Below are 27,527 nucleotides of genomic sequence, written 5' to 3'. Positions count from 1 at the left end.
CCCACCCTCACAGCTTTATTCCGCCAGTACGTTCCAAGCGTCACAGAACTTCTCATGCATACCTTGCAAGACTAGCACTCCTGGAAGACAGGAATGTGTACTGATGGTTCAAATGGCTTTGAGCACTAAGCGAGCTAACATCTGAGGTCATCAGTCCCCTAGAACTTAGAACTACTTAAATCTAACTAACCTAAGGACATCACACACATCCATGACAGTGGCAGGATTCGAACCTGCGACCGTAGCGGTCACGCGGTTTCTAGACTGAAGAGCCTAGAACCGCTGGGCCACTGCGGCCGGCTGAATGTGTACTGAAAATTTATTGTTAACCACAAATTCTGTTATGGAGTGTCGATACAGAGGCGGCAGAGTGAGAGCGCTGAGCCGGCCGGTGTGGCCGAGCGGTTCTAGGCTCTTCAGTCTAGAAACCGCGCGACCGCTACGGTCGCAGGTTTGAATCCTGCCACGGTCATGGATGTGTGTGACGTCATTAGGTTAGTTAGGTTTAAGTGGTTCTAAGTTCTGTGGGCCTGATGGCCTCAGATGTTAAGTCCCATAGTGCTCAGAGCCATTTGAACCATTTGAGAACGCTGAGACGCTGGAGAGTTTCACGAAGTAATTGCGCAGCCTGTTCTGACTCCTTTTCTGAGGTGAGAATATGCTTTGTGAATGAACAGAAAAGCCCCATAATACACTGGTGTGCAAAACGTATGGACGGAAGTAGCTTTTGCTTGATGTGTCAATGCCAAGCAGATAGCTTGATAAAACTTGGACTATACATAGAAAGAACTACTAGAGTATAGTGCAGAAGGTGAATGAAAGCAAGACGCGTTTGGAAGGACAGAAATGATACTCTTATTCAATGATAATAATTACACTAAAGTCACAGCGATTAATGATGATCTCCAGGATAATACAAACGGCGGGAAATGGTTCTTAATATGGTATGTGATCACCACGGACGGCAACGTTTGCTCTGCTGCGTGCTCCCATACTGACTGCAAAGTTTGTGAGGAGTTATTATGGTAGGAATTTCTATTTCTCCAGCGGCGAGGTTGACAACTGCTGAACGGTCGTTGCTGCATGCGGACGAGCTGCAATCCTCCCATGCAGCTCACATGTGCTCGGTGGGATTTAACTCAGGGTAACGGCCCATCCACTCCATTCGACGAGTATCCTCTCATTATCTTCTCTCCAGAGTGCAGCATGTCACTCTCAATTGAAAGAAGTCTACCGAAGTAAGAGTGATTTCAGGCGTGCTGCAGGGGAGTGTCGTAGGACCGTTGCTATTCACAATATATATAAATGACCTTGTGGATAACATCGGAAGTTCACTGATGCTTTTTGCGGATGATGCTGTAGTATATCGTGAGGTTGTAACAATGGAAAATTGTACTGAAATGCAGAAGTATCTGCAACGAATTGACGCGTGGTGCAGGGAATGGCAATTGAATCTAAATGTAGACAAGTGTAATGTGCTGCGAATACATAGAAAGAAAGATCCTTTATCATTTAGCTACAATATTGCAGGTCATCAACTGGAAGCAGTTATTTCCATAAATTATCTGGGAGTAGGCATTAGGAGTGATTTGAAATGGAATGACCATATAAAATTAATCGTAGGTAAAGCAGATGCCAGACTGAGATTCATTGGAAGAATCCTACGGAAATGCAGTCCGAAAGCAAAGGAAGTAGGTTGCAGTACACTTGTTCGCCCACTGCTTGAATACAGCTCACCGGTGTGGGATCCGTACCAGATAGGGTTGATGAAAGAGATAGAGAAGATCCAACGGAGAGGAGCGCGCTTCGTTACAGGATCATTTACTAATCGCGAAAGCGTTACGGAAATGATAGATAAACTCCAGTGGAAGACACTGCAAGAGAGACGCTCAAGAGTTCGGTACGGGCTTTTGTTGAAGTTTCGAGAACATACATTCACCAAGGAGTCAACCAGTATATTGCTCCCTCCTACGTATATCTCACGAAGAGACAATGAGGATAAAATCAGAGCCCACACAGAGGCATACCGACAATCTTTCTTTCCACGAATAATACGAGACTGGAATAAAAGGGAGAACCGGAAGAGGTACTCAAGGTACCCTCCGCCACACACTTTCAGGTGGCTTGCGGAGTATGGATGTAGATGTAGATTCCAACAGCTCCTCCACCTGCGCTGTTCAATGCGCTCGCTCTTTGTCATCCATAGAAATGAAGTTAGGACTGAATTCAGCCCTAAAAAGGTGCACGTGTAGAGGAAGTACGGTGAGACAGTAACGCTGACCGTTTCAAATATTTAGAGGTAAGTACGCCCATGCAACAAAATTCCTCTACCAACGTCAGAACCTCCAAAACGATAGAGTTCGACACTGCTGGGTGTACCCTACGACGAGAGGCGAGCTTACGTAATGCACCCAGGAACGTTGTCGAACGTGATCGTTTTGGTGATGTAGATCTTATGGTGTGGGGAGGTATTGTAAGAGGTCCATGACTAAGGAATTTATTGCTAGCGCATTTGAGCAGATGTAACTTCGATGGATTGCTCATGCGCTGCCTGCGATATGTAAGCTGCAATAGAATCGCAGACCAGGGAGCAGTGTCGGCAGTAGTAGTAGTAGTAGTAGTAGTAGTAGTAGTAGTAGTAGTTCCCAGTAGGGCGGTTGGGTCAGGTCGCTTTTAGAGTGTTGTAAAGCTCACAGAGAGCATTTGTGTCCTGTATGGAATTACCAGGGCCGGTCGTGGAGAACGATGGCGGTGCCTGAGCGATCTAATATAAGGTAAAAGCAAAAATTATTATTATTTATTTCCGTGTGCATATGTAATTTGCAACAACTCATTTTGTACTATTTTTATATAAAAGTCCCATGTAAATAATTTTCAATAATTTTTCAGTAATAATCTTTCTTGTAAAGATATCTTTTGACAGTCATTCATCTGAATTTAAAGTTTTTATTAATTTCTCCTATCCATAGTCATGCCAGTTATCGTAAATAAAATCAGTTGTTTTTCATTCATAACAAAATCTAGTGGCCAGCATTGCACTGGGCTGTGCCACAACAATTTCTTATAGGAGCAGATATGTACGCGTCATCCAGCGACTTCATTGAGGTAAGAATCTTCAGTTTATTCAGAATGACTTTTCAGGGCCATGATGCAGCATGGCTGACGTCTGGATTTTCCAGTTTAGATTTACAGTCAGATAATTATTGAAAGGTCGCATTTTTATTGGGAGGTTAGTCAGATTTTTATTCTGAGGTTACGGAAATAATCTGCTGGGAGGTTACAGTATAATATTGTCGCGTGGGCGTATTGACCTCCAAGTCTTTGAATACGGTCACTGGCTAGCGTTATTGTGACAACCTACACTTTCCCCAGGCACATCTTTTCATGGGTGCGTTCAGTCGTGACTTCATTTTTATGGAAGAAAGTGAGCGACTCCATCGAATGGTGCACGTGGAGGAGCTCTTTACACGAGAGGATATTCGACGAACGGACTGGTCCATTTCACGACTTAAATTCCATCGAGTACTTGCGGCATGCGTTGGGGAGACGTATTGCAACACTTGTACATACTGGCCATTAAAATTGCTACACCAAGAAGAAATGCAGATGACAAACGGGTATTCATTGGACAAATATATTATACTAGAACTGACATGTGATTACAATTTCACGCAATTTGGGTGCATAGATCCTGAGAAATCGGTACCCAGAACAACCACCACTAGCCGTAATAACGTCCTCGAGACGCCTGGGCAATGAGTCAAAAGAAGCTTGGATGACGTGTAAAGGTACAGCTGCCCTTGCAGCTTCAACACGATACCAGAGTTCATCAAGGCGTATTGTGACGAGCCAGTTGCTCGGCCACCATTGACCAGACGTTTTCAGTTGGTGAGAGATCAGGATAATGTGCTGGCCAGGGCAGCAGTCGAACATTTCCTGTATCCAGAAAGGCCCGTAGAGGACATGCAACATGCGGTCGTGCATTATCCTGGTGAAATGTAGAGTTTCGCAGGGATCGAATGAAGGGTAGACCACGGGTCGTAACACATCTGAAATGTAACGTCCACTGTTGAAAGTGCCGTCAATGCGAACAAGAGGTGACCGAGACGTGTAACCAATGGCACCCCATACCATCACGCCAAGTGATACGCCATACTGGCGATGACGAATACACGCTTCCAATGTGCGTTCACCGAGATGTGGCCGAACACGGATGCGACCATCATGATGCTGTAAACAGAACCTGGATTCATCCGAAAAAATGACGTTTTGCCATTAGTGCACCCAGGTACGCCGTTGGGTACACCATCGCAGGCGCTCCTGTCTGTGATGCAGCGTCAAGGGTAACCGCAGCCATGGTCTTCGAGCTGATAGTCTATGCTTCTGCAAACGTCATCGAACTGTTCGTGCAGATGGTTGTCGTCTTGCAAACGTCCCCATCTGTTGAGTCAGCGATCGAAATGTGGCTGCACGATCCGTTACAGCCATGCGGATAAGATGCCTGTCATCTCGGCTACTAGTGATACGAGGCCGTTTGGATCGAGCACGGCGTTCCGTAGTACCCTCCTGAACCCACCGATTCCTTATTCTGCTAACAGTCATTGGATCTCGACCAACGTGAGCAGCAATGTCGCGACACGATAAACCGCAATCATGATAGGCTACAATCCGACCTTTATCAAAGTCGGAAACGTGATGGTACGCTCTTCTCCTCCTTACACAAGGCATCATAACAACGTTTCACCAGGCAACGCCGGTCAACTGCTGTTTGCGTCTGAGAAATCGGTTGGAAACTTTCCTCATGCCAGCACGTTGTAGGTCTCGCCACCGGCGCCAACCTTGTGTGAATGGTCTGAAAAGCTAATAATTTGCATATCTCAGCATCTTCTTCCTGTCGGTTAAATTTCACGTCTGTAGCACGTCATCTTCGTGGCGTAGCAATTTTAATGGCCAGTAGTGTACATGCAGCAACGACCACCCAGGAGGCATGGAACGCCGTATCACAAGAACTCCTTACCAACCTTGTGGCCGGCATGGGAACACTTTTCAGGGCATGCATTTTACCAACGGTGGTGATCCCACACCTCATTAAGAACCATGTGCCGCCGTTTGTAATGCCCAGGAGACCATCGTGAATGGCGCTTGTAACACCAAGATCGATTATAAATAATTTATACAATGTAATTATGTGTATGTAAATATGAAGTAATTGGTCTTTTGCTGGTTAAGTTCATTGAATGGTGAAAAAAACTAAACTCCTTCCTCACAGGCCAAGAAGGCCCAAAGGAACCGCCTGGCCGCTGTGTCATCTTCAGCCCACAGGATGCGGATGTGGAGGGGCATGTGGTCAGCACACCTCTCTCCCGGCCGTCTGTCAGTTTATGAGACCGGAGCCGCTACTTCTCAATCAAGTAGCTCCTCAGTTTGCCTCACAAGGGCTGAGTACACCCCGTTTGCCAAGAGCGCTCGGCAGACTGGATGGTCACCCATCCGAGTGCTATCCCAGCCCGACAGCGCTTAACTTTGGTGGTCTGACGGGAACCGGTGTTACCACTGCGGCAAGGCTGTTGGCTGAGTTGTGAAAGAAAAGTTGATATGTGTAATTTATGTAATATAAAAACTTAAAAGACGTTTAAAAACAGTGAAATTTTGTAAATTATGTGTGTTTATAAAAGAGAATTTGTAATTTGAATACTGGTTCATACTTAGGGAAATTGTATGATGTAACTTAAAAGACGTAGGGAACCGCCTCCGCTACGGAAGAGGCTTGGCGCGTGGGAAAAGGTGGATCTGGCGGTCAATCTGGGGGGCAAGAGAGAGAGAGAACAATATGCAGTCAGTGGCTAGACGTTGTACTGTTAACGACGCGGGTACCAAGTGAGGCAGCAGGTTCGGGCGTTGAGATCGGCTACACAGAGACAGCTCACGTACTGGCGAACTGATTCGAAAACATCAGCCGTCTTCGGCCGACGTCCGCCGTCGGCAGAGTGTCCTGATATCGGTGCTACTATGACAATAGCCTAATATGTATAAATTCCTTGATGACCGTCTGGGAGGATGCAGGTCATGGTGTGAAGCAAGTTTCCGTAACAGTATCGACAGTGCACCAGCGCCCAGCAAAGGTAGAATGTATCTGGAATCTACATCTACATCCACATCTATACTCCGCGAGCCACCTTACGGTGTGTGGCGGAGGGTACTTATTGTACCACTATCTGATCCCCCCTTCCCTGTTCCATTCACGAATTGTGCGTGGGAAGAACGACTGCTTGTAAGTCTCCGTATTTGCTCTAATTTCTCGGATCTTTTCGTTGTGATCATTACGCGAGATATATGTGGGCGGTAGTAATATGTTGCCCATCTCTTCCCGGAATGTGCTCTCTCGTAATTTCGATAATAAACCTCTCCGTATTGCGTAACGCCTTTCTTGAAGTGTCCGCCACTGGAGCTTGTTCAGCATCTCCGTAACGCTCTCGCGCTGACTAAATGTCCCCATGACGAATCGCGCTGCTTTTCGCTGGATCATGTCTATCTCTTCTATTAATCCAACCTGGTAAGGGTCCCATACTGATGAGCAATACTCAAGAATCGGACGAACAAGCGTTTTGTAAGCTACTTCTTTCGTCGATGAGTCACATTTTCTTAGAATTCTTCCTATGAATCTCAACCTGGCGCCTGCTTTTCCCACTATTTGTTTTATGTGATCATTCCACTTCAGATCGCTCCGGATAGTAACTCCTAAGTATTTTACGGTCGTTACCGCTTCCAATGATTTACCACCTATGGCATAATCGTACTGGAATGGATTTCTGCCCCTATGTATGCGCATTATTTTACATTTATCTACGTTTAGGGAAAGCTGCCAGCTGTCGCACCATGCATTAATCCTCTGCAGGTCTTCCTGGAGTACGTGCGAGTCTTCTGATGTTGCTACTTTCTTGTAGACAACCGTGTCATCTGCAAATAGCCTCACGGAGCTACCGATGTTGTCAACTAAGTCATTTATGTATATTGTAAACAATAAAGGTCCTATCACGCTTCCTTGCGGTACTCCCGAAATTACCTCTACATCTGCAGATTTTGAACCGTTAAGAATGACATGTTGTGTTCTTTCTTCTAGGAAATCCTGAATCCAATCACAAACCTGGTCCGATATTCCGTAAGCTCGTATTTTTTTCACTAAACGTAAGTGCGGAACCGTATCAAATGCCTTCCTGAAGTCCAGGAATACGGCATCAATCTGCTCGCCAGTGTCTACGGCACTGTGAATTTCTTGGGCAAATAGGACGAGCTGAGTTTCACATGATCTCTGTTTGCGGAATCCATGTTGGTTATGATGAAGGAGATTTGTATTATCTAAGAACGTCATAATACGAGAACACAAAACATGTTCCATTATTCTACAACAGATTGACGAAAGCGAAATAGGCCTATAATTATTCGCATCTGATTTATGACCCTTCTTGAAAATGGGAACGACACTATGTCTAACAGCACGATTCATAACCCATGCTGGCAATCCACATTTATCTTTTCTGCAATTACGCTAAACCATTTCAAGCGAAACCCGGCTTTATGCCGTCAAAGAGTCTGCTGCTGATTGCCATTCTTATCCTTGTCCACCTGATTCTTCTTCCCCCTCCTTACGGATCAAGCAGTCGACGAGACAGTCTCCGAGGTTTCTCCTTTCTTAAATCCTTCCTTCTACTGGAAGAACTGCAACGAGTACTTTTCTGGAATAAAAAAAATTGTCACCGTTCGGTCCCACTTGCAACGCGCTGTCATGCTATTTGGGCCCAGCTGATTCGTGCTGGCGACTTCCCATATCCGTTATAACTTCGGTAGGTTGCTTTAGCTTCGAAAGTCCCTTTAGCTGTTCGATCGGCCTAGATGCATTGAGCGAATGAATTAGGTTTGAACAAGGGACCCCGCTCTCCACTCCTTAAATTCCTCTCTTATTTATAAGGCTGCCAGTTCCACTAACTTCGCACGCAAACACACACACACACACACACACACACACACACACACATACACACACACACACACACACACCTCTCTTCTCTACTGGAACTAGCCCGACGTCAGCAGAAGACCTGAATCCTATACTCTCGATAATTACTTGAAGATTCAAAGTTGAAGTGCAGCAGACCTTTTTGTCACGAAACAACAAAAACAAAATGTTCATCAGTTGCTTCAAAAACCTGCTTTAACTAACACAGGGTAATACAATCTCAGTTTTAGCTAATACACTACTGCCCATTAAAATTGCTACACTACGAAGATGACGTGCTACAGAGGCGAAATTTAACCGACAGGAAGAAGATATTGTGATATGCAAATGATTAGCTTCTCAGAGCATTCAGACAAGGTTGGCGCCGGTGGCGACACTTACAACGTGCTGACATGAGAAAAGTTTCCAACCGATTTCTCATACACAAACAGCAGTTGACCGGCGTTGCCTGGTGAAAAGTTGTTGTGATGCCGCGTGTAAGAAGGAGAAATGCGTACCATCACGTTTCCGACTTTGATAAAGGTCGGATTGTAGCCTACCGTGATTGCGGTTTATCGTATCCCGACATTGCTGCTCGCGTTGGTCGAGATCCAATGACTGTTAGCAGAATATGGAATCGGTGGGTTCAGGAGGGTAATACGGAACGCCGTGCTGGATCCCAACGGCCTCGTATCACTAGTAGTCGAGATGACAGGCATCTTATCCGCATGGCTGTAACGGATCGTGCAGCCACGTGTCGATCCCTGAGTCAATAGACGGGGACGTTTGCAAGACAACAACCAGCTGCACGAACAGTTCGACGACGTTTGCAGCAGCATGGACTATCAGCTCGGAGACCGTGGCTGCGGTTATCCTTGACGCTGCATCACAGACAGGAGCGCCTGCGATGGTGTACTCAACGACGAACCTGGGTGCACTAATGGCAAAACGTCATTTTTTCGGATGAATCCAGGTTCTGTTTACAGTACCATGATGGTCGCATCCGTGTTTGGCGACATCGCGGTGAACGCATATTGGAAGCGTGTATTCGTCATCGCCATACTGGCGCATCACCCGGTGTGGTGGTATGGGGTGCCATTGGTCACTCGTCTCGGTTACCTCTTGTTCACGTTGGCGGCATTTTGAACAGTGGACGTTACATTTCAGATGTGTTATGACCCGTGGCTCTAACCTTCATTCGATCCCTGAGAAACCCTACATTTCACCAGGATAATGCACGACCGATTGTTGCAGGTCCCCTACGGGCCTTTCTGGATACAGAAAATGTTCGATTGCTACCCATGATAGCACATTCTCCAGATCTTTCACCAATTGAAATAGTCTGGTAAATGGTGGCCGAGCAACTAGCTCGTCGTAATACGCCAGTCACTACTCTTGATGAACTGTCGTATCGTGTTGAAGCTGCAAGGTCAGCTGTACCTGTACACTCCATCCAATCTCTGTTTGTCTCAATGCCCAGGCGTATCAAGACCGTTATTACGGCCAGAGGTGGTTGTTCTGGATACTGATTTCTCAGGATCTATGCACCCAATTTCCGGGAAAATCTGCCGGCCGGTGTGGCCGCGACCGCTACGGTCGCAGGTTCAAATCCTGCCCCGGGCACGGATGTGTGCGATGTCCTTAGGTTAGTTATGTTTAAGTAGTTCTAAGTTATAGGGAACTGTTGACCTCAGATGTTAAGTCCCATAGTGCTCAGAGCCTTTTTTTGCGTGAAAATGTAATCACATGTCAGGTCTAGTGTAATATATTCGTCCAATGAATACCCGTTTATCATCTGCATTTCTTCTTGGTGTAGCAATTTTAATGGACAGAGAGTACGTGAGACCCATTAACTTACTTGCACTATAGGGAACTTAATTTAATGATTACTAACGGAGGGTATACTGAATAGAATTGGGGAGAAGAGGAGTTTGTGGCACAACTTAACTAGAAGAAGGGATCGGTTGGTAGGACATGTTCTGAGGCATCAAGGGATCACCAATTTAGTATTGGAGTGTAGAGTGGAGGGTAAAAATCGTAGAGGGAGACCAAGAGATGAATACTCTAAGCAGATTCACAAGGATGTAGGCTGCAGTACGTACTGGGAGATGAAGAAGCTTGCGTAGGATAGAGTAGCATGGAGAGCTGCATCCAACCAGTCTCAGGACTGAAGACCACAACAACAACAACAACAACAACAACAGAGGGTAATACAATCTTCATTTTAGCTAATACATGAGACGTTCTTGAAATTACCTCTCTAGTTGCCGTCACCAAAAAGCAAGTCACACACTCTATTTTTAGGTACGTTATTTATGTACGAGGGTGTGCTTTAGCGTGTAGCTTTTTTTCCACTCACTGAAATTCAGATACCGCTACAGATTTCAAACAAGTGCCCGCAGGTTCGCTCATAATTTTTAGTTGTTATAGGTCCGATCTGAACCCTCATCGCAGTGTCCTTCAGGACACGCAGTACCTCTCGTACCAACTTTTAGGACTAATTCTTGAAAGAGTGTCACATATACCACATGCCAACGCCTTTGACAGACCGGCATTTGTTGCGTATCGTCGTGCGGCCAATAAAAAATGGTACTATTTGAGCGTACCTACTTTTCCAGCCTAGTGTAAGTGGAAGTCTAGAGTGGGAAAGTGAGCCAGTAGCTCACGCCGAGAAGAAAGGTATGCAGAATCAAAGAGGAACAAGTTTATCTTGGAAACAAATGAGACAAATATCGACTGGAAGGAAGTGGTAGTACATTAAAAAGAAAAATATCAATAAAAGAATTCAACGAAATATGGTAATAAGAAGGGTGTTGTGTTCGGGTTTGTTGTTGTTGTTGTGGTCTTCAGTCCTGAGACTGGTTTGATGCAGCTCTCCACGCTACTCTATCCTGCGCAAGCTTCTTCATCTCCCAGTACGTACTGCAGCCTACATCCTTGTGAATCTGCTTAGTGTATTCATCTCTTGGTCTCCCTCTGCGATTTTTACCCTCCACTCTGCACTCCAATACGAAATTGGTGATCCCTTGATGCCTCAGAACATGTCGTACCAACCGATCCCTTCTTCTGGTCAAGTTGTGCCACGAACTCCTCTTCTCCCCAATACTATTCAATACCTGTAATTCCCGAATATCCAAGATGTCTATTCAATACCTCTTCATTAGTTATGTGATCTACCCATCTAATCTTCAGCATTATTCTGTAGCACCACATTTCGAAAGCTTCTATTCTCTTCTTGTCCAAACTATTTATCGTCCATGTTTCACTTCCATACATGGCTACACTCCATACAAATACTTTCAGAAACGACTTCCTGACACTTAAATGTATACTCGATGTTAAAAAATTTCTCTTCTTCAGAAACGCTTCCCTTGCCATTGCCAGTCTACATTTTATATCCTCTCTACTTCAACCATCATCAGTTATTTTCCTCCCCAAATAGCAAAACTCCTTTACTACTTTAAGTGTCTCATTTCCTAATCTAATTCCCTCAGCATCACCCGACTTAATTCGACTACATTCCATTATCCTTGTTTTGCTTTTGTTGATGTTCATCTTATACCCTCCTTTCAAGACACTGTCCATTCCGTTCAACTGCTGCTCTTCCAAGTTCTTTGCTGTCTCTGACAGAATTACAATGTCATCGGCGCACCTCAAAGTTTTTATATCTTCTGCATGGATTTTAATACCTACTCCGAACTTTTCTTTTGTTTCCTTTACTGCTTGCTCAATATACAGATTGAATGACATCGGGGAGAGGCTACAACCCTGTCTCACTCCCTTCCCATCCACTACTTCCCTTACGTGCCCATGGACTCTTATAACTGCCATCTGGTTTCCGTACAAATTGTAAATAGCCTTTCGCTCACTGTATTTTACCCCTACCAACTTTAGAATTTGAAAGAGAATATTCCAGTCAACATTTCAAAAGCTTTCTCTAAGTCTACAAATGCTAGAAACGTAGGTTTGCCTTTCCTTAATGTTTCTTCTAAGATAAGTCGTAAGGTCAGTATTGCCTCACGTGTTCCAATATTTCTACGGAATCCAAACTGATCTTCCCCAAGGTTGGCTTCTACTAGTTTTTCCTTTTGTCTGTAAAGAATTCGCGTTAGTATTTTGCAGCTGTGGCTTATTAAACTGATAGTTTGGTAATTTTCACATCTGTCAACACCTGCTTTCTTTGGGATTGTAATTATTATATTATTCTTGAAGTCTGAGGGTATTTCGCTTGTCTCATACATCTTGCTCACCAGATGGTAGAGTTCTGTCAGGACTGGCTCTCCCAAGGCTGTCAGTAGTTCTAATGGAATGTTGTCAACTCCCGGGGCCTTGTTTCGACTCAGGTCTTTCAGCGCTCTGTCAAACTCTTCACGCAGTGTTGTATCTCCCATTTCGTCTTCATCTGCATTCTCTTCCATTTCCATAATAGTGTCCTCAAGTACGTCGCCCTTGTATAGACCCTCTATATACCCCTTCTACCTTTCTGCTTTCCCTTCTGTGCTTAGAACTGGGTTACCATCTGAGCTCTTGATATTCATACAAGTGGTTCTCTTCTCTCCAAAGGTCTCTTTAATTTTCCTGTAGGCTGTATCTATCTTACCCCTAGTGAGATAAGCCTCTACATCCTTACATTTGTCCTCTAGCCACCCCTGCTTAGCCATTTTGCACGTCCTGTCGATCTCATTTTTGAGACGTTTGTATTCCTTTTTGCCTGCTTCATTTACTGCATTTTTATATTTTCTCGTTTCATCAATTAAATTCAATATTTCTTCTGTTACCCAAGGATTTCTACTAGCCCTCGTCTTTTTACCTACTTGATCCTCTGCTGCTATCACTACTTCATCCCTCAGAGCTACCCATTCTTCTTCTATTGTATTTCTTTCCCCCTTTTGTGACAATTGTTCCCTTATGCTCTTCCAGAAACTCTGTACAACCTCTGGTTTAATCAGTTTGTCCAGGTTCCATCTCCTTAAATTCCCACCTTTTTTCAGTTTCTGCAGTTTTAATCTACAGTTCATAACCACCAGATTGTGGTCAATGTCCACAACTGCCTCTGGAAATGTTTTACAATTTAAAACCTGGTTCCTAAATCTCTGTCTTACCATTATGTAATCTATCTGATACCTTCTAGTATTTCCAGGATTCTTCCATGTGCACAACCTTCTTTTATGGTTCTTGAACCAAGTGTTAGCTATGATTAAGTTATGCTTTGTGCAAAATTCTACCAGACGGCTTCCTCTTTCATTTCTTTCCCCCAATCCATATTCACCTACTATGTTTCCTTCTCTTCCTTTTCCTACTCTCGAATTCCAGTCACCCATCACTATTAAATTTTCGTCTCCCTTCACTACCTGAATAATTTCTTTTGTCTCATCATACATTTCATCAATTTCTTCATCATCTGCAGAGCTAGTTGGCATATAAACTTGTACTACTGTAGTAGGTGTGGGCTTCGTGTCTATCTTGGCCACAATAATGCGTTCACTATGCTGTTTGTAGTAGCTTACCCGCAGTCCTATCTTTTTATTCATTATTAAACCTACTCCTGCATTGCCCCTATTTGATTTTGTATTTATAACCCTGTATTCACCTGACCAAAAGTCTTGTTCCTCCCGCCACCGAACTTCGCTAATTCCCACTATATGTAACTTTAACCTATCCATTTCCCTTTTTAAGTTTTCTAACCTACCTGCCCGATTAAGGGATCTGACATTCCACGCTCCGATCCGCAGAACGCCGGTTTTCTTTCTCCTGATAACGACGTCCTCTTGAGTAGTCCCCGCCCGGAGATCCGAATGGGGGACTATTTTACCTTCGGAAGATTTTACCCAAGAGGACGCCATCATCATTTAACCATACAGTAAAGCTGCATGCCATCGGGAAAAATTACGGCTGTAGTTTCCCCTTGCTTTCAGCCGTTCGCAGTACCATCACAGCAAGGCCGTTTTGGTTAGTGTTACAAGGCCAGATCAGTCAATCATCCAGACTGTTGCCCCTGCAACTACTGAAAAGGCTGCTGCCGCCCTGCAGGAATCACACGTTTGTCTGGCCTCTCAACAGATACCCCTCCGTTGTGGTTGCACCTACGGTACGGCCATCTGTATCGCTGAGGCATGCAAGCCTCCCCACCAACGGCGAGGTCCATGGTTCATGGGGGGGGGGGGGAGGTTCGGGTTTAATGATTAATAATCTCTTGTGCATCAGAAGAATCAGTAATTGTCCGTATGAGTTTTTATGTAAACTTTGAAAATTCTCATGGAGAAGTTTCCACAATCGCGGTAACCTGAGTGAAAAAGTGTTGTAAACATAACGTCGAATGCGAGCAAGGACTGAAGTATTGTAAAGTTTAAATTGGCGCCTAATAAACAGTGACTGTAGCTACAAGCGTCGTTCATCAAAATTGTTGAATATAAACTGTGTGCATCCTACCATCTATGTAATTATAATATAATCAAGCTGTATCAAAATCAAAACAGGGTTTGGTAGTAATAGCAGGATTACAGATCTTAACATTCCGTTGTTTACCTGAATGAGAATACTTCGCCCTCCAAAACAAATAATATTAAATTTACCACCGTTAATAACCGTCGAAATATAGTAGCCTACAACTAGCCTATAAAAATCATTATCACGCAGATATTCAACTATGGTGAAAAAATAGTTCACTTACATGTGTACACTGTATCCATAATCTCATACAAAATACTGTTGCGTCCTACAAGTAACTGCGGCAATAACCAGTGCTGGTCCTAAGGAGCAACGTCCCGTTTAAATCTCAAGTTAGGTAAGGTCCCCAATGTAACGAAGCTGCTTAACCAGTAATCGCAGCTCTCTGCGGCCTTGATTCATATGACTACATCACTTGATATTGAGGTGAAACATTGCAGGTGACTGCTGTTTGGCTAATGAGCATGTAGGGTAGAACCTTACATCCATTTAAAACTTATCCTATTACTCTTGGAAAGTACTGCTTTACTAGACATGTGCAAAACCGCAAGAATCACCCTTGCGCAAGATGGCGTAGTCTGGAATTATGATACCATTAGCGCTGGCGTGACAGGGTTCAAAATCATTCTACATCTGAGTACATGGTCTGCAAGCCACTGTAAATCACTCTACATCTGCATACATGGTCTGCAAGCCTCTGTCTGGGGATAGGCACTGCTTTTCTGATCTATCCAGAGCGAAGACCTGTGTTCCTAAGTGTGAGGCCTTCACTTCCATATTTTGTTCTTACGCAAAATGTTCGTTGGACCAGCAGTCTGCTGTGAATGCTGGTTCTATAAACTTTCTCAATAGCATATCACGAAAAGATTATCATCTTCCCTCGAAAGATTCCTATTTAAGCTCATGGAATACTTCCCCAACGGCTTCGTGCTGCTCGAACCGACCAATAACTGCACTCCTCTGTAATGCTCCGATGTTTTACTTTAATGCTTTCTGGAAACGATACCAAACAATGGAGATGTGCTCAAGAATGGGTCGTGCAACCGTTGTGTCCACAGTCTCCTTTATACCCGCGCTGCGTCTCCTTTTTCTACCCAACCCAAAAGTCGGCTGGCTCGCACATACTTCCTCTCCGGTATCCTAGGACGTCAGCTAGACTGCTACACAACTAAAGCTGATGGGTTGCCACATCAACCATCAAAATAATAACTTTTTAAAAATTTTATACATGGTTGGATAGCAACCATAGAATGAAATCTTCTTGTAGAAGTAGTAAACAGCCAATAAGTTGCAAATTGGAAGGTTTATTAAAATCTATTTACCATGGTTTCAGTATTCATAAATACGTCTTCTTCAGAAGTAAAATATGTGGAAGGTTCGTTAAAATCCCTTTGCCGTGGTTTCAACGATTATAAAAATGTCTTCTTAGAAACAAAATATGGATAACTGGATTCCGTATAACCGAAAGGCGTTTTCACATATAAAACTTTCACCTCCTTAGCGTAAGCGTTGTGTACGTGACGCTAGTGCACTAGCTGTACATTGGTGAGCACGTACTATTTGACGACAACCATATTGTGCATCTTTTAATTTAATATGGAGGCGAAAATTTTATATCTGACGACATCTTGCGCCTATATTTTAATGTAACTGAGCCACAACATGTAATATAGTTGTCCATATCTTCCTTCTGAAGAAGACGTTTTTATAAACGTTGAAAACATCGTAAAGGGATTTTAATAAACCTTACAATGTGCACCTGATTGGCTGTTTACTATTTCTACTAGAACAAAATAATAACACTGGCCGACGTACACCAACAATAAATAATAATAGCTTCCTGTGTCCACCACTGGAAAATAACACATTTATCGGCGAGCCAAGAGAAGATTACTAATATCAAACACAGGTCTGGTCGACGTACATCAACAATAAATAAAAACAGCTCTCTGTGTCCACAACTGGTAAATAACATATTTATCGGTGGGCCAAGAGAAGACTACTAGTATCAAACATAGATCTTAATTCGAGGAAGGTACTTCTGAGAAAGTACCATCGGAGCATAGAATTGCACGGTAGTGAGACATGGACGTGGCAAAACCAAGAGAGAATCTTAGTATTTGAGATTTGGTGCTCCAGAAGAATATTGAAAATTGGGTGGACTGTAACGTACGCAGAATCTGTGAGGAAAGGAATATATGGAAAATATTGACTAGAAGAAGTAACAGGATGGATCGACATCTGCTAAGAGATCAAAGAATAACTTCCATGGTATTAGAGGGAGTTGTGGAGGGTTCAAACTGTAGAGGAACACAGACATTGAATAAATCCAGCAAATAATTGAAGACGTAGGTTGCGAGTTCTACTCTGATATAGAGAGGTTGGCACAGAAGAGAAATTCGCGAGGTCTCGCATCAAACCAGTCAGCAGAGCTATGAGCGAAACAAGAAAAAAGGCGGGCCTATGGAAGGCCGTGCGCAAAAATCGCGGAGCCAGCATCGCCAACCACGGCGCCTGCATCGCCACCAGAGCGCTGCAGTCACGTCCTGTTTTCTCTATGCTGGCCATGTGCCCGCCGAAGGAAAGAACGAGTACCTTTCCGCTCAGCATGTATTTAAGAAACCGCCATCGCCAAGCCAGCCAGTTACTAACGCTGCACAATCTAGGATACTGAACTCCAGCGAGCATCACGACGGCTACAAGTGTGTAGATATCGCTCTCACCAGTGACCACTCTCTCATTGGACTGTACCGCTTGTTGTGTCCTGTCTACTCCTACATCTACTTGTGGCTCATCTGTTTCCAACTGTGACAACAGATCAAACATGTTTTCCACATTCACAACCACACTGTCTGAGAACGTCCTATTCCAATTTCTTCTCTCACCTATTGTCACTTCCCACCTCTCTTTTCCCTTCTCCCCCATTAATCTTTGCATATCTTGTTTCGTTTTATCTAGTTCCACCTGAAGGGCAGCAATCTTCTCCTCCTGTTCCACTATCTTCCTATCTCTACAGAAAATCCGACACGACCAATGAGCCTTGTTTATTTCCTTTTCTCTGTTGCTATTGATGTCATATGCTACCTTGTACAGAACATAATGAACTTCTTTCCCCATTAAGTAAAGCCACAGACGATCTACAGAATGCCAGTCAATCATTTTTGTGGGAATTTCAGATATTTACTTTCTACTGGACTTCGTTCACAAAATGAACGGTTTTTAATTAATCAGCATAAGACAAGGCAAGTCATCTATGTACAATGAGTATAGGAATGGGCCCAATATCGAACCCTGTGGAACGACTGCAGTGATTATTGCACATGAAAATTGCGTGTGCCGTCTAACATGACTACTTCCAAATGGTTAAATTTGAAGTGAATCAACTACTAACAGTGCAGTGAAAGTCACAAAGTTAAAATTTTTCCATAGGCATGTTGTGATGTTCACATTGAGTGTACTAATGTAATTTCCAGTGGACAGTGTGGAGAGGAGACGTACTTATGACAGCCTGCTGCTTTTTGGCCTCCATGGTGCGGATGATGCTGGCCACCTCGGGGTCGACGTACATCTCGAAGGCGAGGTCGTCGTAGGGCGAGGTGTACTGCGGGTTGCTGACCAGCAGCAGCGCGTTGTGGTTGTTGGGCAGGCCGTTGTTGTTGTTCTCGCGGCCGCAGCCGTCCGGCTCGCACAGCTGGCCCAGCACGTTCACCGCGATGAGGCTCACCTGCAGGGAGCAGCACCCTAAGTACCCCACAGTAGTCGGAAGCAAACACAACTTTCATGGTTCTGGAAGTTTGGTTAAGAACGATTTTATCATGCAGTATACTAATCTTTGAAACATGAAAACATTTCTACTGTCGATAAATTGTAAATTTACATTAGTGAAGCGGAACTACATCAGAAGCTTAACTTGTCTTTGACAGAAAATTAGACTACTGTGACCTACATTATAAAGCAGTACGCCAGCATCTACATAAATGCTCCGCAAGTACCTACAGTTTGTGGTGGAAGGTATTTCGTGCCAATATTAGTGGTTTTACGTTCTATTTCATTCGTGTTTCGAGCGACAAAAAAATGTCTACACGCCTCGGAATGCACCCTAATCTCTCTTATTTTATTCTCAAGACCCCTAAGCCAGATGTAGAGGACGAACAAAATCTTCCCCTTGTTACAATTTTTTTTAGCGCTATCCTAGATACAGCTATGCGGTTTGTCTGCAAATGGTAGCTTAGCTCATAAAGCTTTCGTTGATACACTTCCACGTGTGCTATTTTTGTTGCCCATAGAACAACTAGACGATATTCAATTTCTCACCATGTCTTTGCCAACATCTCCTCCGTCACCGCCTCTACAGCATCTCGTATTCATACTGTAAGAGTCTGTACATCAGGAACTGGTGAACTGAACATTTTATCCTTAATGTAACTCCTCAAAAGATTCGAGAGCGGTTATGTCTGGTGAACGTGGTGGCTATGATGCTGGACTGTATCTATCGATCCACCTGCCCGGAAAGGTTTCATCCAAGAACCGTCAGTTAATAACTCTTATGGTGATGCACCACGTTATTGAAACACTACCATTATCTGAAATGTCTATAACTGAGGTGCAACGTAAAGCTCCAACATATCCAAGTAAACGGTCGCCGTAAAGGTAGGCTCAGTGAAAAAGAATCACACGGAAATGTGGACGTGCATCCATAGAAAACTTTGAGTTAAGCTGCCATTTGCAACAAACCAGATAGCTATATCAAACATAGTTGCTTAGAAAAAAATTTGTAATCAAGAAAAGCGTTTATGCTCACCCAATGCACTAGGGCACCATTTCGCGAATAATAGATCTCTTTAATCAATATGTTTTCATAACATTCTTTTTCTTCCAAAGATCGTGTTTTTCATGATAGAAACTATCCTCATAATATTGTCACAGACGCATTGTCCTACTTGACATAACCGTACGTACTTCCCTTAGTTGTTATTTCTCTGTAAAAATCATTGCAGTACATTGTTTACATACCCATCAGAGGACATGGTTTGGTGAACACTTGTGGCAGGGATCACGGTATGTGTGTGTGTGTGTGTGTGTGTGTTTTATTGTGTGTGTGTGTGTGTAGTAGCTTGCTGCGCCACTGACGTCACAGCCAATCCCACCTCCGCTCAGAAGCCCCCCAACATTGTTTTAACCTATTGTGATGTCATTGTGTTTCTGAGTGAATACAAGATTGCTTATGTGAATGTGAGTTCTTATCGCTGACTGATAGTTAAGTGTTGAGTTAAGCTACAGTTCTCAGTGTGTTGAGGGATTCAGGAGTGTATTTTGGATTCTTTCCAGTGAAAACTAATGGTTTGCTGTCCAGTCGCGAGCGGTTCTAACCGCTGCAGACAAAGCAAAAAGTTAGCAATATACATATAATTCCTAAGAACAAAGAGAGGGCCGGCCTTTGTGGCCGTACGGTTCTAGGCGCTTCTGTCTGGAACCGCGTGACCGCTACGGTCGCAGGTTCGAATCCTGCCTCGGGCATGGATGTGTGTGATGTCCTTAGGTTAGTTAGGTTTAAGTATTTCTAAGTTCTAGGGGACTGATGACCACAGATGTTAAGTCCCATAGTTCTCAGAGCCATTTGAACCATTTTTTTTTGTAACAAAGAAAGGAAACAAAGTGGATAAATGCCTGTAAACATACCGATTTGTTTTTAGATGCTAATACTTTTGCATGCTCCAACATTTTGCTGATTCGGATTATGAAACAGATCTGAAAGTGAACTATTGAATCTTACTCAAAAATGCAAGTTGAAGCCTGATGCTGTTACAGCTGTATATCTCCCTAGCGCAACAGTGGATTTTGGAAGTAGTAATAAGATTAATAATGACAAAAAGATTCAGGCACAAAAACTGAATTACCGTAAAATTATGTGTTTCACAGGTTAATAATCAACAACTAATGATTGTACCACTAGTAGAGAAAACATTATTATGAAAACAAATAATGCTGTAAACACGAGAATGTTTGTTTGTGCCAACAGTTAGAAACTATTGGCATAGAAGAACTTCGCTAAAATAATGCAAACTATCAGGATCGTGTCTCTCAGTATAATGCTGAGTTATTTAAAACGGTTTCAAAGAGTAGTTAAGGGTTCTTTTCCCGACTGTCAGCAAAAAGTGGTTATGAAAGGAAAGTGCATCAATTGGGTCTCTGACGATGTTGTAGGTACTGCGTCTTTACACAGTTTAGCCGTGGGTGCGTTACAATCGATTTCTACAGCTCATTAAACTTCTATGATTTTATTCTGGTAATTATTTCCCTGGCATGTCGAGAGAGGGAGTGTAGTCGCTCGCCGAACTCACTTAACCACACGCACGCTTCTCCTTGGCATCATTGTCTATCTGGCGTTCTGTTTAGTAACTGTGGTTGCTCACCAGAGGACGGACGTCTGGGTTTTCGTGTCATGAATGGCGATGGAAAGTGTGCCTACCATGTCTGCTATATCATTCTGCTTACGTTTTCACGGGTTTGTGCCGTTTCGCCACCTTGTTTGTGGATGCCGTAGTCCCGGTATTTACCTGCATCCAAGGACTGGCGTACAGAGTAAAGGATGTGCACACCACAGCTAAGAAAGTAATGCTTCCCCTGTCTTCATGGTTGCGGGTTTGCGTCTTGGGAATTGGCACTTTTCTCATTTCTGCTGCCTTGGTTGTAGATGCTCTGCTGTCAGTATTTGCTTACAGCCGAAGGGAGGCTTACCAAGAAAACGACGAGCACCTCTTCATACACGTAACTAGGAGGCTGGTTGTCATCCAGCGAAATTCAGTTTGTGTTCTCCCGTTTAACGCTGTTTAGCTCTGATCATCAACAATTAAATTTGCCTTCATGTCGATCAGCATTCCGTGTTAATAGTACATGCCAGAGTTATTTTAAGCTACTTGTAAAAGGCGAACAGAATATAAATTTTACTGTTGGCTGGCTTATGAAAATTTTATTTCCTGTACTTTAATTTTCAAATCATGCACTTCCTTTTAAAGACCCATATGTTAAAGAAGTTAACTTCTGAAAGAATTGATCTTTTAATCATGCGTCAAATTACTATCATGCTTCAAATTATTGTTATTAAGCCATAATTTAACTTATGGTATTTCTTCTCGAGTGAATTACAGTTTATTTCTATTATAACTTTGTGTTTATGTGGTTTTAAATTTTTCTCTTAGTGTTATAGAATTCCTAATCTAAGGAACAGGCTAAGCTCAAGCTGGTCACATTGTGTTGACATCTGTTTAATGACCAGATGTATTTGTTTCAGGTTTTTCAACTGTTATTAATGGTGTCAGTTATTTGTCTGTTGTTCTTCTATTTAAAAAATATTACATATGCCTAACCTTCAAAATTATTTTCATTGTGGCATCTGTTAAATGACTTATGGTCACCTTTTATAGTTCATTTGGTTAAAGTTAGAAACCTGCCGAGGCAAATAAAATCTTTTACAATTTAATCTTCCATATGCTCAGCACCTCCCCTCTCCTAGTTACATGCTTTTTAACTTTTCAGTTGTATATCTTTCAAAGCATTACGTCTTGCCAAGTACACACTGAAATATTCTTTACCTAGCGCAATAGCTATTAGAAGAAGAAGCTCGCAGTTAGGGTCCGCCGCTCGTGGTCTCGCGGTAGCGTTCTCGCTTCCCGAGCCCGGGGTCCCGGGTTCGATTCCCGGCGGGGTCAGGGATTTTCACCTGCCTTGAGATGACTGGGTGTTTGTGTTTGTGTTGTCCTCATCATTTCATCATCATGCAGGAAAGTGGCGACATTGGACTGAGCAAAGGTTGGGAAATTGTACGGGCGCTGATAACCACGCAGTTGAGCGCCCCACAAACCAAACATCATCATCATCGCAGTTAGGTGTTCCACCAGCTTCTATACTAGCATTTCATTCACCACAGAAATATCAGCCTAGATAAATCTGAGAAAGCGGACAACCTTTTATGTGTTTCTTAAAGCTTTATACAAAGAAAAACTTTTAAATAAGGGCAAATTTATTTGTTTATTTAATAACTTAATAATGATAACACATAAAATGAAAAATTGAGATTTTTTTCACAACTGTGTATGAGTCAAATACGTGCGTGAGGTGCGCTTATAACCGACAGGCATTAGGAGCCATGCCGAAGCCAGTGCCGGGGCCATCTAGGCTAGGTTCCGCGGTTGAGTATTCATAGCGCTAACAGCCCGTTCGAGGTAGTCCCACACATTGTCTATTGGGTTTAAATCTGGACAGTTTGGTGGCGCATTGCATTGTCCTGCTGATAAGTGCCATCATGCTGAGAAAAAAACAAACTTCATGTTGGGGTGGACATGGTCCCCAAGGATAGATGCATACTTGTGTTGATCGATTGCGCACTCCGGAAAGACTAAATCACCCAGGGGATGCCACGAAAACGCTCCTCGGATCATAACGCTCCCTCCTCCGTCCTGGACCCTTCCCAAGCTTGTTTCAGGATGTACGGTTTCAGACGTTTCACGCCATACATGCCAACAGCCGTTTGTCGTATGCAGCATGAAACGTCATTCATCTGGAAGGCCACTTGTCGTCACTTAGTGGACGTCCGATGCAATATTAGCGTGCTAATTCCAGCCTTCGTCGCTTATGTACGACAGTCAACGTGGGTGCATGAACCAGGCGCCTGCTGTAGAGGCCCACTTGCAGCATTATTCGCTTCAAGGTCGTTCAGGAGCCACTGTACGTAGCCCCCATCTGGGAGGTCAGATGCTCGACAGGTGCACGTGTGCTCGCCCGTACACGTGTCCGCAACCCACGGTGCACCAGTTACCTCGGCGCTTGTTTTGGATGGCGTCATTTAGCCATGTACGGCATTCTTTAACGACGACGGCACACAAAAAGTTTAAACTCTGGGCTGTTTTGGAAATGCTTTCTTCCTTCGCTCGAAAGCTAATGATCATGGCCTTTTAAGACGTCAGCTAAATCGCTCCGTTTTCGCATTATTACAACGACTCCACTGTTTTCCGCCTCCCCCCCCCTCCCCCGCGACCCTCCAGTGACAATGCTGCCACCTGCCATCTATGAGTGGTTACTGAATAGCCGGTGGTCACATTTTTGTGGCTGGACCCTGTAGTAACCGTGGTTTCGTGGAAAATAGTGATGGGCAAAGTCGTTCTTCCTTGGGAACTAGTTCACTGATGATCGCTCTTTTTTGGGAACCGTTAATTTTTACTCATTCACTGTTCATTGTGCTTGGTATATGGTTCTTATGAAAAAATGAAAATTAGTAGCATAGGTGACTGAAGATGGAAGGTGCCAAGTGGGGGACTTGCCTCCCCCCTGGAGTACCGAGTTTTTATTCATAACAGAATTCTCACACACTTGTAATTTTCGTGATTCTGCAAAATTCGTTTAGCCAACTGTAGCGTTATGTGGCTAATCGCTGTGAAATAATGTAAGGTGGCGCACGAAAAACCGGCTCCGAGAACAGACTGCTCGCCAATTACGCACGATTTATTGACCGCTACGAGCAGAATAGATAAACATGTAATAATTAGGCAGTGAATAAATAACAAATAAGCTAATGCAAACAACTTCGAAACAATATATGACGATTGGTAAACGACAATGAGCAGTCTAGTACTCAGCGCCGATTTTTCGTGCGCCACCCTGTACCATTGGATTATATTGTAGGAGTTAATATATTCGCTTTACAAAATGTGACACCATACACTCGAATACGAAGCGCGGGCTTCATTCGGTTGTAAGTCGGTCTGTCTTTCATAAAAATGAACACGCCCTTTTACCTTGGATCAAAAAAAGACGGAAAATGGCCACTCATGTGCGCCCTACCGACGTCCTTTGCTTGTGTAATAACAAAAAATCTTGCCTTTTTACGAGTATTCCTTCTGCTGTTTATCGAAATAGTGAAGTAAGTAAGTTGATACGCCGTTTTGTTACCTGAAAAGATGTATGTATTACATACCACATAATTTTTATGTAGTTCACATAATTATAAAATACATTTTAATTACCGGTCGTGGACGCTGAATAGAATACGAAAAGAACCAGAAGTTCAGAGTTCAAAAAAGGTTTGAAACGGATCTAGAATGGGCGTGCGAAGCAAACGAAACGAGTAAAAACTCGATACTGAACTATGAGCAGTCGGTAGTGGAACTGCGACGAGTGGCCACGCGAAGAAGGACGCGTTCGGCCGAGCGAGACCGAGACAGATGGGAACGGGACCGAGGCTGGAACGAGACCTGCCGACGTGCCGTTCGTGAACGATACCGACCGTTTCCCGTTCCCGGGAACTATAAGTAGGAAGCCGCGACCGAAGTGATGAAAGACCGTTCCTTGCAATTCGTTCCTCGCTCGTTCCGTTCGTCTTTGTGAACCGTTCCTTTGGACACGTTAGTTCGAGAACGACCCATCTGTAGTGGAAAACAGATCAATCAGTACCTCGTGTTGTACTAATTGCACATCGCATTCGTGTTTTCACATATTGCAGAAGCATTTCATGCAACTGTTGAGAATTTTTAGAGCTCTACTCACTCCCATGACGACGAATGAGGAACTATTCGAATGAGAAGCACTGACTCACATATCGAAATGCTCATTAATGACATGCCTCTTGATCTATATCGTCCAATGATGCCACAGCAAGAAGATTAAGCACTGATCAGGACGCATCACGAAGGCCATTAGTCTCATTGAAAAGTTACTATAGTTAATTATACCTACAATTAATTATAATCAACCACTTAATGAGGTATTCGTTTCTTTCGTAACTCGTTTCATACCACGATCACCTTCAGGTGAGGAGTGCGGAGATCTAACATAATTACTCATAAAGTAACGTATTGGGCGCGGAGCTTGCTTGATAACGCAATGTTGATGTCAAAGTTCCGCTAAAACCTTGCGCCACCTTTGCCTTCCAGTTACAGAGTTAGGTGCCACGCCCTGTCACTGAATGTTTGTTTTTTGTTGTTTTGCAAAACTTCATCCGTGTACAGAGCCGCCGAGCATTCAGTATATCTGTAAAGTTCACAGCAGGCGGAAAGAAACTGACTTATTCTCAGAAGTTCCCAAAAGTCACAGTATGTCCCAGGTGAAATCAGTTAAGAAATAGATGAGAACAGATAGCCGCAGACATGCACATAAGCATTCACGCAGCCCTTGTTCTTTTTCTAGTATTGGTATAGACAAGTACTCACACATAAGCGAAAAAAGCTCACAATTTAACGCCCTGTAGATGACGAGACTTAAAGTAGTAAAGGAGTTTTGCTATTTGGGGAGCAAAATAACTGATGATGGTCGAAGTAGAGAGGATATAAAATGTAGACTGGCAATGGCAAGGAAAGCGTTTCTGAAGAAGAGAAATTTGTTAACATCGAGTATAGATTTAAGTGTCAGGAAGTCATTTCTGAAAGTATTTGTATGGAGTGTAGCCATGTATGGAAGTGAAACATGAACGGTAAATAGTTTGGACAAGAAGAGAATAGAAGCTTTCGAAATGTGATGCTACAGAAGAATGCTGAAGATTAGATGGGTAGATCGCATAACTAATGAGGAAGTATTGAATAGGATTGGTGAGAAGAGAAGTTTGTGGCACAACTTGACCAGAAGAAGGGATCGGTTGGTAGGACATGTTCTGAGGCATCAAGGGATCACCAATTTAGTTTTGGAGGGCAGCGTGGAGGGTAAAAATCGTAGGGGGAGACCAAGAGATGAATACACTAAGCAGATTCAGAAGGATGTAGGTTGCAGTAGGTACTGGGAGATGAAGAAGCTTGCACAGGATAGAGTAGCATGGAGAGCTGCATCAAACCAGTCTCAGGACTGAAGACCACAACAACAACATAGATGACGAGGTCATTAGAGTCGGATACAGATTCTGAGTGTGTAGGAACAGGGAAGCAAATCGGATGTGTGCTTTTCAGTGCAGCCTTCTCTGGTCTTTCTTTAAACGATTTCTTTAGGGACACCACGGAAAAACTAAATTTGTGTGGGTGGACATAGACCTGAACCTGGGTCGTCAGAAATGCATAACCTCCCACTGTTATATACACACGAGGCAGAGTGTTTGTGGTAATAATAATAGCAAACGACCTGAAGCTCGATAATTTGTGCAGCGTTCTTATTTCTTTAAGCGACCGAGCTTCACCCATCATCAGTTTCCAGGGGTGCTTGCCACTCCTAAGTTTTTGCTCATTAGCATTACATCTAAAGTGAATGCAGCCGTCACCGTATTGCAAGAAACAGTTTCTTCATGTACTGAAAACAGAGCTGATACTTCAGTATCATCATCCGGGAAGTCCTCTTGTGTATTTTACTGACGGACAGACATTCGATTTCTTTAGCAACAGAGTGCAATTGCTTCCAAAAGTAATTGTTGCCTGAGTAGACTTGTAGAGGCAAACGTCAAATATGTCTACCAGTTGGAACCTGGTCCTATGTTCCCTTAAGTCAACAGAAAACCCCATTTGTCTGCTTCTTATTACAGTGGATGATATTCATCTCCTACCAGACGTATCAGCGACATAACATGCGTTTAATGTGTTTTTTATAAACGCCTATCAATACACTTCAGCAATAAGCACCCATGAGATCTGGACCAAGAGGCAAGGGGTTCGGTAGATAACAAATTAGTGACACCACTCCGAAGTTTCTGACCAGTGACAATAGATAGTAACTTCTGCTAAGCTTCTTGACGGCACATCACTGTACTTACTTTCGCTCTGCTGAAGAAAGGTGGTGGGGATGAACGTGAGCTCTATCAAATGATCAGTCTTGTAATCGACCCTTATAATTTGATGACTGGAATAATATAGAGAAGAGTAAAAAAAATGAATTGAACAGATAGTGGCTAGTGTCTATTCCGGTTCGGAAAAGCTATAGACAAACAGAAAATCAATCAAGATATTTCGAATCACCCCCCCCCCCCCCCCCCATGAACCATGGACCTTGCCGTTGGTGGGGAGGCTTGCGTTCCTCAGTGATACAGATAGCCGTACCGTAGGTACAACCATAACGGAGGGGTAACTGTTGAGAGGCCCGACAAACGTGTGGTTCCTGAAGAGGGGCAGCAGCCTTTTCAGTA

At 43.5% G+C, this 27,527-nt stretch overlaps 1 protein-coding gene across 1 annotated transcript in view; it reads right to left on the bottom strand.

Moving 5' to 3' along the window:
- LOC126092709 (centrosomal protein of 104 kDa) overlaps positions 1-27,527 on the bottom strand; it is a 466,825-nt gene that overhangs the window by 216,275 nt on the left and 223,023 nt on the right. The window contains exon 4 of the mRNA XM_049908432.1: positions 17,939-18,164. Within this exon, the coding sequence (XP_049764389.1) occupies positions 17,939-18,164 (226 nt within the window). The remainder of the gene's footprint in view (positions 1-17,938; positions 18,165-27,527) is intronic.

This window comes from Schistocerca cancellata, chromosome 7 (assembly GCF_023864275.1).
Source record: "Schistocerca cancellata isolate TAMUIC-IGC-003103 chromosome 7, iqSchCanc2.1, whole genome shotgun sequence".
Classification (NCBI taxonomy): domain Eukaryota; kingdom Metazoa; phylum Arthropoda; class Insecta; order Orthoptera; family Acrididae; genus Schistocerca; species Schistocerca cancellata.
Note: the sequence above shows the minus strand (reverse complement) of the source record. Positions and strands in the feature narration are given on the sequence as shown.